The following is an 18,122-nucleotide window of genomic DNA, read 5'->3' on the forward strand; positions in this document are numbered from 1 at the left end:
CATTAAACCATCGTTTTGGGCTCTGTGAATGAGCCAAATGCTTGTGCACTCCCTTCTCCTCCCCACACACTCCAGTTTAATAACTTGCTCTTTAGTTCAAACTAAAGTTTGCTGTTACTTACAAACCATCAGGATTATAAATCACAGTTTGTAGATGAATGCTAGTTCTTGTTTGGAGGGAAAGCACAAACCACAGTTCAGTGCTCTGGATGCAACAGAAAATTATGGTTTGCACTAAAGAGGAAGTAACAAACCCAAGTGAAGCATAAGATGAGAAGAGGAAATGCAGTACATGAGCAGAAGCTTTGTTCATGTAGTATCGAATTATGGCTTGGTGTTATAGGTTAGCTAACTAAGAGTGACTTGCAAGAGGCATCTGAAATACAATTTTAATCAAAGTATTTATGTCCCCACAAAATAAAAATGAATCAATATATGAATTGCCAGATATTAAACCAACCTCTGTTGGTTTAAGATCATTGTTTTAATAACTATTTTACTTTTATCACACACATCTCTTACTAGTAACTATATGAAAGGGAAAGTATAGTGTGTACCAAATACATTATCAGGATATATTTATCCCAGTCCCACCTTTATCTGAGGTTTTTGGAATTCTTGCTGCAATGTAGTATCAAAAGTGTTTAATCGATTAAATGAGCAAATAGTCACCATAATAAACAAATTGGCATATTAGATTACACTGAAATTAGGGATACAAGTATCGCACTGAACACAGCTGTATATAGCTGTCTGGCCCAGTCCTGTCTGTGTCTGGTTGGCAACAGGTCTCCAGGTTCTCAGTGCAGTTATGCACGCTATTTTGGGGTTTCTATAAATGTTTCCCATCTTGCTGTCTGACTTTCTTCAGAAACTGTACAATCATTTCTGTCTGATATATATTTACAATTCTGGTATTATCAACCACAGGCAGCTAGCTCACCGCAAGGATTTCCCTGCTTGAGAGGCTACAATTTTCTGCTTTAAATCTTCATAGTATGCTTTTTTAAAATACTGCAATTGCATCTGCCCTATGGAATGCAGACAGTGTTACCCAGTCAAAGCATATGGACATAGTCAAGAGGTTTAACTTATCAACATTAACATTAAAGTATAGCTTTTTAAAAATCCATGCATATATAAATTGCATTCAAAGTAATCCTGACAATTTTAGCCAAGTAGGAGTATGCTAGACTAAGGTAGATTAAGATAATTTTGTACCTGACAATGTTAAAATTGTACTGGTTAAAATTCAAGACCCTCGTTAAAAACTAAAACAAAAAAACTTCTCTCTCCACCCTCTCTACCTACTACCCAAAAAGCTAAACTGAATTTCAGAACTGACACATGGTCAAGTTCAGATGTGATGAGAAACAATGATTTTATTGAACATATATAAGCCTTTGGCTTCCTATTCTCTCAATTAACCACAATTTATCATTATGCCCAAACCCTAAACTATTATTAACCCTAACTCAGACCTTGGAGCCGAAATTGCATGCCTGATGCACTTTTCTACTGCAGATTTTATGCAGAACTGAACACACTAGTAAGCAACGGCCCCAAATTTCAATCACTTAATTTTTTTCCAACTATATCATTTACAGGTTTCTTTCAGTACATGCATGCACTGAAAAGGTACCACAAAGAGTTTATTGATTGAGCTATGTACTTTTTTCACCCACAAATCTTAAAATATTGGGGCACTTTCCTCCCTTCCCATTAAAATCTGATCTGGTGATGCAGATAAAAGTACTCCGAAAGTTTCATTTTTTAAAAATAATCATTGGGGCAAAAAAATGCTTTTTTTGTTCCAGCTTATGTTAATACATTGGAAAAAAATTTAAATCTCATTTAAAGAGAAAAAAACTGACATTTTTTTACATCAGAACTTTTGGCCGTGGAATATTTTACTTCACTGGAATGTAGGTTGGAGTAGAAAAGGCACCACTTAAAACATTTTGTTAAGTTTTAGTATACATCTGGGTTACTAGTTCATGGAAATAAGCCAGCAAACCATGGTTTGAAGTTCATTTGCTTCTTTTCTACTATAGTTTACTAACTTGGTTGGGATGTACCACCACTTAATCGTAGCTACCAAAAAAATGGAAATGAATGCTTCCAATATCTCTGTGGGTGTAGCAAATGACAAGCACACAAGTTCAAGGCTCACATACTTATTCTCAAAATGATAAACAGTTGCTGAACTTGTTCCTTGAACAAGGAATTTCAAGTACTTGTCAGTGCTAGAGAAGAACTAAAAAGTAGGAGAAGAATATGGATTATGGGAAGGCAATTAAGAAATCATTTTCTTCCCCTCAATAAATGCTAAGCTGTGCTGCAAAGTACTGTGTCTAACAGTTAGCTGATATTTTTGGCAGATCCCATGTGAGCGTACCTATCCAGGAGTGTACCTAAGGGTTAATGTTGGCCCATGCCAACCGTGTAGGCTGAGGCTTAGAATCTGCCTGCCCATCTGCATGCTCCCTGGGCCATTCCTCCACTGCTCTGGGCGGCCAAGCAAACACACAGGCTCCTCTGACAAGGGCACAAGGTACAGCGGGGGTGGGGTATACTTATCCTTGCCATGGGGGGAAAGGAGCCTGAGATTGCCTCTGATCATATCCAGAAATGTGTGGACTCAGTGGGTTCTGACAGACATTTTGTAAGGAACAGCACCTCCATATGAGGGATGTACACAGGGCTGTTGTGAGATCGCTGTATCCCTTTTTCAGAATGGCTGCAGTGAAACTGTACACAGCTCTTCGCAAAGATAGTACACTGGAACCTTGGGTCCTGAATGGCTTAGTTGCGGAACAAATCTGCTCCCAAATGCCACAAACCCAGAAATAACTGTTCTGGTTTGCGAACGTTTTTTGGAAGCCGAACATCCGATGCTGCTTCCGCTTGAGTGCAGGATTTTTGAACGGTTTCGAGAGTCAAATGGACTCCCGGAACAGATTAAGTTCAAGAACCTAGGTACCGCTGTATAGAGCACCTAACTATGGTCTCTCAATACCACTGGGATATAAGCAGTATATGTATGAGAAGGTCCTTAAAAGGACCGTATGAAGTGAAAAAATTGTGAATGCTTTTTAAAAACACTAGATTTTATGAAGATAGATGCGTAAATATCTGCAGAAGGAATTCTTTTTTTAAAAAAAAAAAAGGGAGTCTGCAGCCTCATGCTGAAAGGATGAAGGTTGAACTTCTCTCTTAGTACACCCAAACAAATCTACAGGCAAGTGGCAATTTAGACAACAAAGTTACACACCTCCTCTTCCTCAGCTTTGTCTTTTAGAGCAGTGTCATTAGAGGTGGTCAGAGAAATTGCCTTAGGCTCCAGGTAGCAGAGGGACAGAGCAACAGGAAGGGACAATGTGAGTGAGAAAGGAATAGAGTGGATGGTACAGAGAAGCAGCACAAAGATGAGGAAGAAGGAGGGAATGAATGAGGGAGAAGTAATGGGAATATAATGCTGAATATAAGGTGGGAGGAACGAGATGCAAACTTCTGGAAGGCTAGGAAAGCTAATGTAACCATTCTCATCAAGCAGAGAAGGGAAATTGAAAGGAAAAGGTTTGCTTGCACTAACTGGAAAATGAGACACAGAATCTTCATGATCAGTATTTTTATGAGCAGCTCTCTCTATAGCAAGAGGGAGACAATGGTCAGCCACCAAAATATCCATAAGTTCCAAGTGATTAGTTGGGAACTTCTGTTCATTTATACCATGAACTGGTGTTTCTTTCACAGGGCTGCAGACTATGGTATCTGGGGGTGTATACATGGGTTTACCAAGATGATCATCCTCTGAAATGTCTGAAAATATATCCATTTCAGGGATAGCAGGTAGGTTTTGGGAACAAAATGAATAAGAATGATTGGGAAGTGAAAGCTGATGTGTGTATGTTGACTGGAGGAGGGGGAGAGTCCAGTCCCAGATGCAGATGAGAGACCATGATATAAATGCACATTTGAGGGGCAGAAGGAATGCACAAAAGAGGGAGGAGGGAAGAAACTTGTTAGTGAGAACATTTATTCAGAAGTAGGGACAGCACTACCATTACAATATGGATGCCACAAACATTCATTAGCCCCAATTGTATTCAAATACAACAACATATAATCCAAATACCTGGATTATATCAACTCAAAAAAAATTTTTATTTTTATTTTTGCCACCTTGTAAGGCTGTGAAGAATTCTGTAGTTTGGAACTGTAGTAGTGCAGTCACAATAGATGAAAGCAGACAGACATTCAAAGCTTCTACAGAAGGTGGGCAGGGGAGAGACATCAGCATGAGGACAATGTTTCCAACTACAGGTTTTCCTTTGAAAGGGCTAAATTTAAAAGTGTAACCGTCAAAATACAAATATTCCACAGATAATTCAGTGGATTACAACCTTAAAAAAAAAAAGATTGAATCAAATCTCAAAGTATTCTTAGTAAGGTGATTCAACGCTGTGTGTGCCAGAAAAAGCTCAAATTAATGTATGTTTATAACCTGTCAATATGGAAATGAAAAGAAAGTTTAAATGTCCATATCTCACATTGATTCACCTCACATTATAAAATAAATTTCCTAGTATTGTGCTTCAAGCACACAAATGATAAAAGCTAGTATAAAACATGTGTGTTACACTTAATTATGTTTTCTTCTGCACAGAGTTATTCATAGAAGATGGCAGCTGTGGTTGCATAATGTAACTATAGGTAGCACAAGTATGAATAAATCATAAAATGAATTATATATGCAAATTGATTTCACTTTCACACAACTGAATGGAGCTAGTTGCAGGGAGTTCTGAAGCAAATATATTAGCTCTGCTCCAGAGCAGCTTATTACCAAATAAGATGCCCTTGGGCAAGATTGCAGGATTTTACCTGCTCTTTCCACAACTAGGAGGTGATGAACACAATCCGTCTCTTTTTGGTGCCAGGTACACTAATCTAGGGAAGAGTTACTGCCTTCTAGAAAAACTGCTCTTTAGCAGCTTTCACCAGTTTATATGGGTGCCTTAAGACCTGCCCCTATATAGGTGGGTCATCCTGTGCAAAAAAAACCAGCCACAAAATTATTAGCTGAAGTGCAGCTCCACTAATGCAGCAGTTGGTTTTAATACATTTCCAAAATCAATTATTTCCACAAAGCTGAAAAACATCAGCAATCTTACCTTTCCATCTCCTAATTGTGGCATTTTACTTATGCCTCCATCCTCATCTCTACCTTCCCCATCTTTTGATTTGAACTGTCCGGAAGCTTCAAAGATCCTATCACCAGCAGGCCCCATAGCTGTAGCAGAAAAGTCCTTAAGCAGGCTCTGGTCTGCAATACCCACTGGAGCTACAAAAAAATAGGTTTAGTTAATTCAACTATGTTTGAGAGAAATATTCCACAGTACCTTGCTCTTTATGAGACAAGTATTGTCTATTGTTTAAGGTTCCAGTGTATTCTGTTTTTAGTCAGAAAATCAACAGAAAAAAAACTGGGTACAGTAAACAGTTTGGGTGAAAAAAACTTTGGAACATTTTTAAATATAGTGACTAAATGTTAAAGAAAGTGATTTGTTTGTTTGTTTGTTATAGAAAGTTGTGAGGTGCTAAAGGTCAGCTATAAAGGTATATTGGCAAATGATAACATCAAACAAATATCACCGAACAATTTTCATACATTCAGGAATGAGGAGATAAATCAAAAGATCACGCATAATGTTAATGCTATATTGACAATATTTAGTATCCACCAGGAGGAGGGGCTCTAAGACAAAGCAGCTGTGGTGTTGTAAAAATGAGACACATTCTGATAACTCAGGTCTATGAATGTGTTTCGATACAAAAATGTTTCAATATCTTAAATTCCATCCTGGTACATAAACATAATGGTTTTATACCCTCTGTAAGTGCTGGCCCTAAATGCTTTACTAAGCACTATACACTAAGTTCAAATAAGAAGTTTATCTGAATATTCAGTTTTGATTTCTCTGAAGAACCTATGTGTGGCACATATTAGGAGTTTACTAGTTTTGGTTAGACTCTTACCACCATCAAGACTCCTGGAAACACGTTTGCTTGAGGTCCGTTCAAAGTACGGAGCAGGTCTGTCTATGAGAGTGCTAGCCTGCCGTGTCTGTGCTTGAGTACGCCCACTGTAGCGGAACTTGGAGCCTAGTGTCAGGAACTTGGCCTTGGCAGGCTGCTCTGGAGATACAAGTCTATAACCCCCAAAAGAAAAAGGAAACAAGTCACCATATTCAAAGGTATTTCAAAACTATAAAAAGATCCATATTCCAAAAGCATGTCAGATACCTGCTCAGGCATTGTTGCTCTTAGAGCAATGTGGGAGCAGGGCCAAATAAGCAGCCTTGCAGCTTACATTGCATATGCAAAGTAGTCCTTTACTCAGTGTCCACACATGGGCTCATGAGCCAAACTGGACTGCCTGGCAGGCCAGAGTTCCTCCACCCCTGTCTAATAAACATGGGGTTAAAACATGGAGGTGGCCTTCAAGAAGTGGTAGCTACAGCCATGCACTCGTCTGAGGTTAACCTTCTTGCAGGCCCACATAGGGCTAGTGGGAATAGCCAATCCCAGTATATAAAAAAAGGACCAAAGTTGTCCATGATTTTTGACTTTTGATCCTGTTGAAGACATTAATTAAGAACACTTTTCTTTTAAAAAAATGGGTTGAAGAGCATTTTAAAAAATGTTTCTTTTAGTACTGCATGGTTACATGCCACATGCACAGTGGAAAAATGTGAATCGTTTTTCATTTACAGACATAGCTCTCCTCTTGCTATAGCAATAATTTCTGTTTTTAATTCTCTACCCTGCTGAGATAAACTTTTAATCTCTTAATAAGAGAAAAACCTAATTACTTCCTTATTTGGGATATTTTCAAGGATGCTTTAATTTACCAATCTTGGTTATACAAAGAACTGAAAAGTATGGGTACAAAATATTCTCCAAATCACACAGAATATTAGGTATCTCAAACATTAAAAACAATCACCAAGAAGCACTATATAAAAGTAAATTAAAAACTTTCATAAAAATCTTATAGTACAACCCTTACAGACCAGTACTGTTTTAGAATACAAATGAGAGACTGCATGTTTCCCAAGTCACACTACTTCCTGCAAAGGGAGATAACATATAAGAAAGAACATTTGAACCTAGTCTTCTCTTCCTAACAAGCTATCTGTAAATCTGAAATGCAAGTTTTGCATTAGATCTACCGTATTTTTCGTCCTATAGGGCACACCGGCCCATAGGACGCACCTCGTTTTTTTGGGGGGGGGGGGAATGAATAAAAATAATTTATTCCCCCCACCCGCCGCAGCTGCCGCCCCAAGCCTTGCGCACACCTGCCCGAAGCACGGGGCACCCTCTGGAGGGCTCCCCGTGCTTCGGGCTGCAGGCTGCCGCCCCAAGCCTTGCGTGCCCGGTGGGACCTCCCACCGGGCGCGCGAGGCTTGCAGACACTCGCCCGAAGCACGGGGAGCCCTCCGGAGGGCTCCGCATGCTTCGGGCTGCAGGCTGCCGCCCCAAGCCTCGCGCGCTCGGCGGGACCTCCTGCCGGGCGCGCAAGGCTTGCGGACACTCGCCGGGGCTGCAGGCTGCTGCCCGCAAGCCTTGTGAGCCCGCGGGAACTCCCGCCGGGCTTGCAAGGCTTGCGGATAGCTTCCTGAAGCCTGGAGAGCGAGAGGGGTCGGTGCGCACCGATGCCTCTCGTTCTCCAGGCTTCAGCGAAAGCCTGCATTCGCCCCATAGGACGCACACACATTTCCCCTTCATTTTTGGAGGGGAAAAAGTGCATCCTATGGGGCGAAAAATACGGTATGTTATTATTGACACCCTGTCTTCAGATGGCAAGCAAAAGGAAATGGATATGTAATATATATTTAATCATCTCTATTTACCCTAAAAATCGTGTATGCATACAAGCATCCAGCACTTTCCCCAAAACAAGAACAAAAAAGTTGGGTGCATACATACTAACCTCAAAATTCTGTGTTCCAACATCTGAAGCCAAATACAAGTACTAACCACAGGCCTGGCTTAAGCAGAAAAAGGTAGCATCTGTCAGCTTTCCCCATCAACATGCCCTATTAGACCCCATGCCTATTTTCTCCAGGTAAAGGAGGAAAACTACAGGGTTCTGTAGATTCCATGAAACAGTTCCATCCAAGATTTCCCAGGCCCCATGAAGGTTAGTCAACTGCTAATACTAATAAACTACTCCACTATGGGAACCTTCTGGTCTGAATCTCCTTCTACAATGGTAACAATGGCAGCTAAAATTGCTGCATTCTTTTGCCAATCAACTCCTTAGAGTCAGCTGGCAAAGCCATTAACAAGATGACTATGGGAAAATGACTAACTAAAAGCAATGGGAAGATAAGCCCCTGGTGGTGATGCTACCGAGTGTCCATTTATTCAAAAGGGATCTGCATGGAACCCCTGCACAGTATTTCCAGTGAAATGAATAGCAGTGATAGAACAGTATTTGCCCTATCCCCATACGTCATCTAAGGGGCGGGTGTGGGTGTGGGTAATAAATACGACCTTTCTAAAAAGACAGATTTAACTATTAGAATTACACTTGCTGCAACAGTTATATTGCTCGTGTTTATGTGAATAGTCTTTCAAAGTCTTGCTGGCATAGCTTTTTTCTTGGAACACACAGAAGCCAGATTATTTTTAAATCAGGATGATTTAAATCTGCGGATTTTCTGCATGGTGACCATCAGTAGGAACAGGATTTGATACATGCAGTACATTCTCCCTCCTTACCCAAACAGCTATTTCTGATTGGAATAGAATCCAATTAAATTGTATTCTATGAAAATGTCACAGAATAAATCTGTAACTTGAAATGGTCTAAAAAGAGGCTGACCGGACAGCAAATAATATTTTTTTCCTATTTAGAGAATGTTTTAAAAGTCAGATCATACTTTATTCATTTATTTAGAAGTAAAATGGAAATATATTCCTGAATAAATCTGTTTAGGATTACAGCAAAATCCATCGAAAGAATACAAAATCATGCTTCCCACTGCCAGCTATGAAAGGAGAACCACCACCTTGAATGCCTGCAGAGCCTCTTCTGCTACAGTCAGTAGTTGGAGGCTTTTGATTCGTGACCAAAACATTAATCTAGCCTTTGGAAACCCAAAGAGCATTTTACCAACTTTGGTTGATGCACTAGCTGGACCCCTTCCTGAATAACAAGTAATTCCTATTCTGAGCATATTCATTGAGATTACTAAAATGTGCTGCATGTGGGGCTGCCTGTTAAAGGCATCAGATACGTCAGTTCAAAATACTGCAGTGAGATTACCGACTTGTTGCAAAAACAGAATCATATACATGTTTAAACTACGCCGGCTTCCAGTCTGTTTCTGGACAGTATTCATACTGCTGGCATTAACCTAGAAAATCCTAAATGGCTTCTGATCAGGGCATCTGAAGAATGGTTTTCACCTGTATTAACCTGGCAGTCTATGGAGAACATAAGCCCAATAGTCTGACTATTGGTGGTTGAGTGGATGACTACTGGAGACAGAGCTTCTTGTTGTGACATTCTTAATATAGAATACTTTTCAAAGATGTCGCTTGGCAACTGTGTTGCTTTCCTTCATGGACCAGGTAAAAACTTGGTCTATGTGTTTTCTATTCAGTTTGAGTTTTAATACTGTTACTTTTATTGCTTCTACTGTATGAGCTTTAAATTATGTTAAAGTTTGCTGTTTTAATGACTCTTTTTAAATGAAGATAAGCAAATCAAGCAAATGAACGACCAAATTGCCATTAGAAGTACAAAATGGCCTTTGTCATCTAGGTATTGCTCCTGGTCCACTCAACTTCCTGGACCTGCATTAAATGCATTATTTATGTTAATTAATGAAGGTACTTTCATCTTATTATGATATACATCCATAATCTGAGTGGTGATCCTGCTGCAGAATCATTTTTATTTAAAACTTATATCCTGCCTTTAGTTCACAAAACACTTTCTTATGACTTCTTTCCCAACATCCCAATTCCCCCCCCCCCCCTTAAGCATCACACTCAGAGGAAATCCATTATTCTTGTTTGCAGGTGAAGAGTACAAACTACATATAAAGATGTCATGGGTACATACAATCAATCTGAAATACTGTAGTTTCATATTTGCCAGTTTGAGCTCTATGAAAATACTACAGCAGTAACATGGTTCATGATTAAAGAGAACATCATATAATCTCAGAAGTGAGAAAAAAATACTCTAAAAGTTGTTGTGTTTTTTAGTAATAGTGGAAAATTTGCAGAGTTGGTTTTACTCAGCAAATATAGTTAGAAATTTGATGGTTCATGTATTAGGATGCAGGATATTACCAAGGCAAAATAAAACAGAATGTGGGACTTCCTAAAGTTTGTTTGCTTTTAACAGATTGCAAATTTCATTGAAACAGTGGCAGGGGAAGGGTGTCCTCAACCCACAGGCCATTTTCAATCAAAACTGCCCTCTCAAAGCTGCTATTCTCCCCAGAGGATATGGTAATCCCATAACTAAGGAAAATTTTAAAAATTACCTATAAAATGTATGATGCTCCACACAAACCTTCCATAATTTCTTCGCAGCCCGATGGTTCGGCAGCTTAAACCCAATAGTACTCTCGAACTGTTCCAACTATAAAGATTACAAACACCAAAATTAGTACAAATTCTAGAAATCACTGTTGTCTAGTCTTACAATTTAAGAGTGCAGTTATTTCAACTACAGCATATCTCCCTTCTCAAGATTAGAAATACTCCGGAGTTTTCATATTTCTAACATAACAGCACTGCTTGAATTGCATACAGTAATAACTACACTTTTCCCCCAAAGAGAGAATGAATACATTCACAAGCAACTCTATAGGTAGTAGCCATATTTTTCCAAGATCCAAAAAAAGGCAAGCTCTTTCTAAACTAAAGCTTGCTTGCTGTGACAGCAGAAATTGTTGCATGTGTGCTTTGGCTGTGTCTCCGTGCATATATAACATGCTAGTATCATGGTCTATTATAGTAAATTTCCATCAAAAACATGCAAATTGTTTTACTTGCAATATAAAATGCTGCTTACATAGGAATTAATGAAATCCATGGCACTAGCACAAAGATTTAATTAAAAACCAGAGTAAATGAATGAAAAGCAAGACTAGTTAAATATCAGACTAGATAGTAGGATTATAATTTCTTTCAAGTATTGTCCAGAGTTTCTCAGCTTTGTACATAGTTCAAGCAGGCTCGAAACTACCATGCTATTTTTAAAACTAAATGTTTCCACATTTCTCAATGTTAGTTCCAAACGGAACTGACATTTGTTTTTGAAATCAGTAGCAGTTAACTCTCAGAAGCTGAACTGCATGTTATGGGAAAAACCTACTCAAATGGTAGAGTGTTCTTAAACCACATCATGAGCTTCCCTAAATATACCGTATTTTTCGCTCCATAGGACGCACCTGACCAAAAGACGCACCAAGTTTTTAGAGCAGGAAAATAAGAAGAAAAAATCTGACTCAAATGTTGTACTAAACTATTTAAAACAGCAAAGTGGGTGGCTCCTGTCCACTTTGCTGCTTTAAAGCGAGCCACGATATATAATGAAGAGAATGGAAAAAGGACAGACATTCCATTATAATGTAGCTGTTTTCATTATCACTGGGAAGTCAGTATTGGCAGCAGTCACAAAAATTAAAATTTGAGCATTTTACTGTTATTAATCAAGAATATTAATAGTCAGGGAGAGAAACCAGGGCTGTGCAAATGAGAAGTGCTTGGAGTATGGAGGAACAGCAAAGAGATCAAATGATTGTGCTCCAGTTCCTAAATCTCTGAAGTTTTCTCAAAACAGGCATGGTTGTTTTGAAAGGAAGATTCAAAATGGTGTGACTGAGCAAAGAACAGAGGAGGAAAAGAGGGCAGATAAATAGCTTCCATTCAATAACAAGAGAACACAATGTTTTTGGTTTGGTATAGGTGGACTGTACTTGTAAGAATTTGTATAATGAATTATAGATTTGGAGTAGAATATCAGTGCCTCTTTTCAGCAATAAAGATTAGCTGCTAGGAACATGGTCCACACACAAACACACAGGATGTCTGGTTATAGTTGTGTAGTTTAAACTGTTACTGAGCCAGATGCCTGCTCAGTTTTAGCTGAGCTCACTAATACTGGATTGTGGAAATGCTTTGCATGTATTTATGACTATTTCTGCAAAACTGCTACTTGAAGAAATCCCCAAACTTAATATTTTTAAAGTTCAAATGGAGCTCAGAATCCGGTTAGGCAATCCTTTGCAGTTGAATTAGGAGGCACTGAGAGACAGCGATTTGCTGCTCCCCACCCCCACGAGCACCCCAGGAACACACAGCCTTCCCTCTGCTTGCAAACCTTGTCCGGGCTTCAGGGGAAAGCAGAAGCTGCCGGCAGAGCCGCTTGGCTCCTCCCCCCCACCCCCAAAGAGCAGCCCAGGAGCTCACAGCCTTCCCTCTGCTTGCAAATGTTGCAGGGGCTTCAGGGGAATGCAAAAGCTATAGGCAGAGCAATGTGGCTTCCCCCCCCCCACCCCCAAAGAGCAGCCCAGGAACGCAGGGCAAAGGCGCACAGCCTTCCCTCTGCTTGCAAACCTTGTCCGGGCTTCAGGGGAAAGCAAAGGCTGGAGGCAGAGCAGTCTGGCTCCTCCCCCCACCCCCAAAGAGCACCCCAGGAACACACAGCCTTCCCTCTGCTTGCAAACCTTGTCGGAGCTTCAGGGGAATGCAAAAGCTGCCGGCAGAGCCGCTTGGCTCCTCCCCCCCACCCCCAAAGAGCACCCCAGGAACACACAGCCTTCCCTCTGCTTGCAAACCTTGTCGGAGCTTCAGGGGAATGCAAAAGCTGCCGGCAGAGCCGCTTGGCTCCTCCCCCCCACCCCCAAAGAGCACCCCAGGAACGCACAGCCTTCCCGCTGCTTGCAAACGTTGCCGGGGCTTCAGGGGAAAGCGGAGGCTGCCGGCAGAGCACCGTGGCTCCTCCCACCACCACCAAAGAGCACCCCAGCAGCGCAGGGCAACAGCGATTTGGCTCCAGGGACCACACATTCGCTCCATAAGACGCACAGACATTTTCCCTTCCTTTTTAGGAGGAAAAAAGTGCGTCCAATGGTGCGAAAAATACGGTAATTCAAACCACTCCAGTGAGACCAAATCACATAAACTAAGAGCTGAATAATGGCAAATGTGAGAACATGGCAACCTTCCACTACAGTAAGGAAATTTACAGGGCAGGAGTGTGTCCAATCATCAGAAAGCACACTGCGGACATACTGAAACCTTAATTATCTATGCTACCAGGGATGAAACTGTATTTGCTAAAAAACTATACCAAATGGACATATTCCTACATTATTCAAAATGCAAATCGCTGTAAGATTGGACCTATTTTCAAAGAACTTCTGAGCTGAAAGTTATAACAACAGAGTGGCAAATTATGCCAGTCAAATGCTTACCTCAGTTGGTCGGACTTTAATATAGAAGTTACTGCGTTTGTAAGAAATCTTCAGTATTTTGGGCCAGGCAAAACGATTGATTCGGAGTCTGTCCTTATAAATGAGAAGCCCATTGGCACATACCCCTAGCATGATGTCAACGCCTTCAGAATCCTATCAAGACAATTGTAAAAGTAATTTCTATTGGAATATTGAAGGAATGTGGAAAGAAGAAGACAAAAGAGCAGGAAGGTATGCTAAGCTCATCCAAATAACACTTGGAAAATCAAGGAGCACTGTATCGTAGGCAGAAAAAAGTCTTAAATAAAGGCTTAAGAAATAGAAGTTTAAAAACCAGAAAAAATATAATATTGAACTAATACATTTTGTGGTTATGAGCTGAAAAATAACTTATTCTGGAAATATAGAGATAAATAACAAGATTTTATGAGAGGCTGGATACAAGAGAGTAATAAAAGCAGGTTTATCAAAGACTATTATTATTATTATTATATTTAAATACTGCCTTTAATCCAAAGATCACAGGGCAGTGATCTTTGACAGATCCCTTAAGACTAATGGAGTAGCAAAGACAAAATGTAACCTTTTAAAGAGTCAGCAGGAAGTGATGAGAGATTGAAGCTAAGAAAAAAACAGCGATAGAAAAATCTAAACTTTCTAAAGAATAAATCAGTGGTTTTCAACCAGTATGCCATGGCACCATGGGGTGCCTTGAATGATGATCAGGGGTGCTGTGAGCAATACTGGCCTCTGTCCCTCTTTCCTTCCCTCCCTCCTTCGATGCCCTCTGGTGTCTCTGCCTCCTTAAGGCTTGCATAGCTGTTTGCTGCAGCAGCCCTGGCTACAAGCTTCTCAGGCAAATGGTGCCTCTGGGGCTGGCCAGGGGGTGCTTCCAGGCCCCTGTAGGGCCGTGTGAGAAGACATCTTTCTTTGGGGCGGGGGGGGGGGGCAGCTCAAAGACCAGGGGTAGCAGCAGTGGCTGCCTAGAGGACTCCCAAGGAGAGGGGAGAAGAGGCTGAGGGAACACTACAAAAGGGAGTGTGTTCGAAAAGTGATAAACGGCTGCCAGTTCTGCAGGCAAGGGGTGACATAATTGGGCCCCTAAGCCCCACAGGGGTGCCGCAGAAAAAATGTTGTTGCTCAAGGGAGCCGTGGACTCAAAAAGGTTGTAAAACTCTAAAATAAATAGAGGCTAGATGGATACGATCAGTATTAAATGCAAAAGAGAACAGAAACCTTAATAGTTCAACAGAAATCCCATTAAGGCATTGAGTTGTAGCACAACCCTATGTATGTTTAATTCTTGAGTGTCATGTTTTCCCTCCAGTGGCTTAGCCTGCCTTTAACACATTCTAGAATCAGTTCTGGTTCTGGCTTCATCTCAAGTGCATTATTCTGGGCACTGTATGATTCACAGAAGGGAAGAGAGGAGATGTAGAGAATTAGGTTTGTATGCAGACAACACAGAAATGACCAGGAGAAAGAAGGAGGCAAAAGTAAAACTGCAGTCTGAAAACTACAGCATGTTGCAGAGGTATGTGCACATGCATGGCAGAAAAGAAGAGAGGATGTACAGAGACCGGGGGGGGGGGGAGTGATTGAGATGGGGATAGAAAAGGTAAAGAGAGATATAAACTGTCAGGAGTTTAAGCCCTATTTTCTAAAATACAAGCTGGGGAAAAGTCTGTATGGAGCATCTGTTTACTTAAGAGGATTTTTTAAAAAAGAAAAAAAGAAAAGGGAAAAGCTTATTTTTAAAATGCAATGCGATTGGTTCAATGCAAATGATTTTGTGTGAGGCATGTGCAACATAAAGAAAATGAATGATTGAAGATGGTACATGCTTGTATGTAGATGTATGAAAGGGTGTGAATAGGTGGAGTACGTGTGGATAGCTGGGTATAAATGGAATGTGTATGCTGCTTTGGCCCTGCACAATTTTGGCTTTGGTCCCACCAACTGATGGCATGTGTCCTCAGAAAGTTATTCAGCCTGAATGCCACATTCCCTTGTGGATAAGGTTCCACACCCCTCTGTTCCAAATGAAATGTCATCTATAGAAATGCTGGCCAATACCTTAGCATGATGTAAATCCACTCCGTACATGGAAAGTCTCTTGGCATTTTCTAAGAATTGGGAATCTGCCTGTGCTGGAGTCAAGCCTCTGGAATGATTGACAGAAGAAAATTCATGGCAAAAATGAGTATCAAGAACAACATAAGCCTTCCTGCATCAGATCCATGTCCCTACAACAGCCTGTTTCTAGCAGTAGCCTTTTGAGGGTTTAATTTGGTTGATTATTCCATTTATCCCAAGCATCTGGCCCTCAACAGCACCTTGTTTCAGCTACACATTCAATCCTAGCAGTCACTGACCCTCGCATCTATAGAAAAGCACTGAAACTAAATGACAGGATACTAGTTAAATGGCATGGCAGATATTATTTAAACAGCAACACCGCACCAAGTCTCTGATAAACATTTTGGTTAAAAAATTAATGGCAGAAGCTCAAACTATGCAAGCCAAGGTCTTAGCAAGTCTGCCAAGTCTCCAAGTAAGTTAAAGAAGCAACAGAACCTGAATCTTCAAACAGTACTCTCTCATGTTTGGGTAAGTAATCAGGGAGTTATCCTCACCTGGCATCTATCTCCTATGGAAAAGGCTGCAAAGGTGCAACATGTTATAGAAAAAGAGATTTGCTATGTTGGAGATTGCTTTTAGAACCATTTTTAGTGGGGGGAAACCAGGGATTTTCTTAACACAGCTGTCCTGTTCTGGGGAGAATGGGTGGGGGCATTTGGGAATCTTTGGGTTTCCCCCTCCCACCGGTATGTGACAGCAGCTCCATACTCTTTGACCAAAACCATCTCTAAAATTTACTAGCTGCTGTTGAACTACCTGAAAGGTACTGGTGGAGTGGTTGGGGCCAACATAATTTAGACCAGCATTTCTCAATCTTGAATCCCTAGACAACAACTCCCACCATTCCTATCCAGCATAGCTAGTAGTCAGAGATGATGGGAATTGCTGTTCAATAATATATGGGACCCAAGGTTGGGAAAGGCTGGTCTTGGTCAATGCAGTTCCTTCAACATATACTTCAAGCCCGACCACTATTCACCCCACAACACTCCTGCCCACACTTCAGCAGAGCCCTTCACAGACCCCACCTTCTACTAATGGAACACTCACCCTCTTTATCAGGGAACTCCCTAAATGTGGGAAGAGATTTTTTTTTTTTAATTTGGCTTAGAATGAACCTTATTGAAAGATTTGTCAAGCCTCCTTTCAACATGAACCTTACAGAACAAAAGGGGCAACTTCTGCACACATGCGTATCTAAACTGCTTGCAGGAGCATTACACAATAAAGAAGAAAACAAATAAGAAATTCTTTGAAGAACAGAGTATCGGGAAATTTGATCTAAACTTGTTGCTATTGCAGTGATATCGTTGCCTCTGTCACCAAGAAATCTAGGTCATAAGCATTTGCTTGTGACATTCTTAAATGTTAAGCCGACAGTAGGAAACTCTTGCCCCAACTGTCACAAATTAGCTGCTACTCTCCTTCTTCTATAACAAAGGTATATTACCCATAAGTGCTAAGGCTGGAACACATCTAATATCTGATATTTTTTATATTGCAATTTTAATGTTGTGAACCACCCTGAGATGCCACGACGGGCATAGGACAGTATAATAATTTTGGCTACAACTGTTACACAGTAGTTCACTGTTGCCTAAAACAGTAACATTTTGCCCAATCATGGCTTTCTCTATCTGCAAATGGCCAACTGGACAGATTTAAGTTTCCTTGCTGAGATTATGGATCATATTGAAATGTATCTGTTTATGTTGCAATCACCATGGGTTTGTGGGTGGGGAGAGAAGCAAAACAACTTGAATGCAAGTAAATCACAGAGCGGGGAAGTCTTTTTAAAACATATACACAAGGTTCCAATTACTTGCAAAATGTATAAGTCTGACTAATTATATTTTGTAGATTCCTTCTGTGAAACCTTCCTCTTCCCTCATGTGATGCAAAATGTTCAGTTCCTCACAAAGCTAACTACATGAAGTACCCAATGATTTCAGCAAAACACACACTTTGCTGGAGGCACAGTCAAGTTAAAATTACTTGCTTTAGTCCTACTAATTTCAATGACAAGTGAAGCGTATGCTACCCACCACTAGTCAGAACTTAAATTGCTTGGTTTTGGCTGGATGATGCCCGGTGTTCAACAACGCAACCTTAAAATATGGATGACAAGAGTAAGCTTATGCTGTTGCCACTGAGTGCAGTGGTGGGAGAGGATAAAGAAGTTATCCCCTGTCACAACAGTATTATACCACATACTAGCAGTAATAAAATGGAGAGATAACTACAGAAGTTGCCTGCTCACCGGAATGGCGCAGCTCTAGCATTATATAATCTCACAAAACATTTTTTGCTGGATTGGAAAAATAATAAAAGTAATTTATGAGTGAAAAAAATCTGATGATGTTTTTCTCTAGATGATTAAGCCTACACTGAAAACAATCTACCTCTCCCCATTACATCATTCTTGTACACAATCGCTGGGGAATATTGAGGATTTATTGGTTT

The 18,122-nt window shown here is 40.5% G+C and overlaps 2 protein-coding genes across 10 annotated transcripts in view; both read right to left on the reverse strand.

The window, feature by feature from the left end:
- The window catches only part of EPB41L2 (erythrocyte membrane protein band 4.1 like 2), an 80,562-nt gene that overhangs the window by 19,043 nt on the left and 43,397 nt on the right, over positions 1–18,122 (reverse strand). For all 9 annotated transcript variants that reach the window (XM_080999549.1, XM_080999550.1, XM_080999556.1 and 6 more), the window contains 5 exons: positions 15,594–15,681; positions 13,518–13,670; positions 10,578–10,675; positions 6,043–6,215; positions 5,178–5,347 (listed from right to left, as the gene is read on the reverse strand). In XM_080999549.1, the coding sequence (XP_080855675.1) occupies positions 5,178–5,347; positions 6,043–6,215; positions 10,578–10,675; positions 13,518–13,670; positions 15,594–15,681 (682 nt within the window). The remainder of the gene's footprint in view (positions 1–5,177; positions 5,348–6,042; positions 6,216–10,577; positions 10,676–13,517; positions 13,671–15,593; positions 15,682–18,122) is intronic.
- LOC308473017 (uncharacterized protein) lies at positions 2,318–4,042 on the reverse strand (the record flags this gene model as incomplete). The annotated part of the gene is made up of 1 exon (XM_080998265.1): positions 2,318–4,042. A coding segment is annotated over one exon (789 nt), but the record flags the coding sequence as incomplete, so codon positions are not given.

This window comes from Podarcis pityusensis (genome assembly GCF_964106645.2).
Source record: "Podarcis pityusensis genome assembly, chromosome: 3".
NCBI classification, from domain to species: domain Eukaryota; kingdom Metazoa; phylum Chordata; class Lepidosauria; order Squamata; family Lacertidae; genus Podarcis; species Podarcis pityusensis.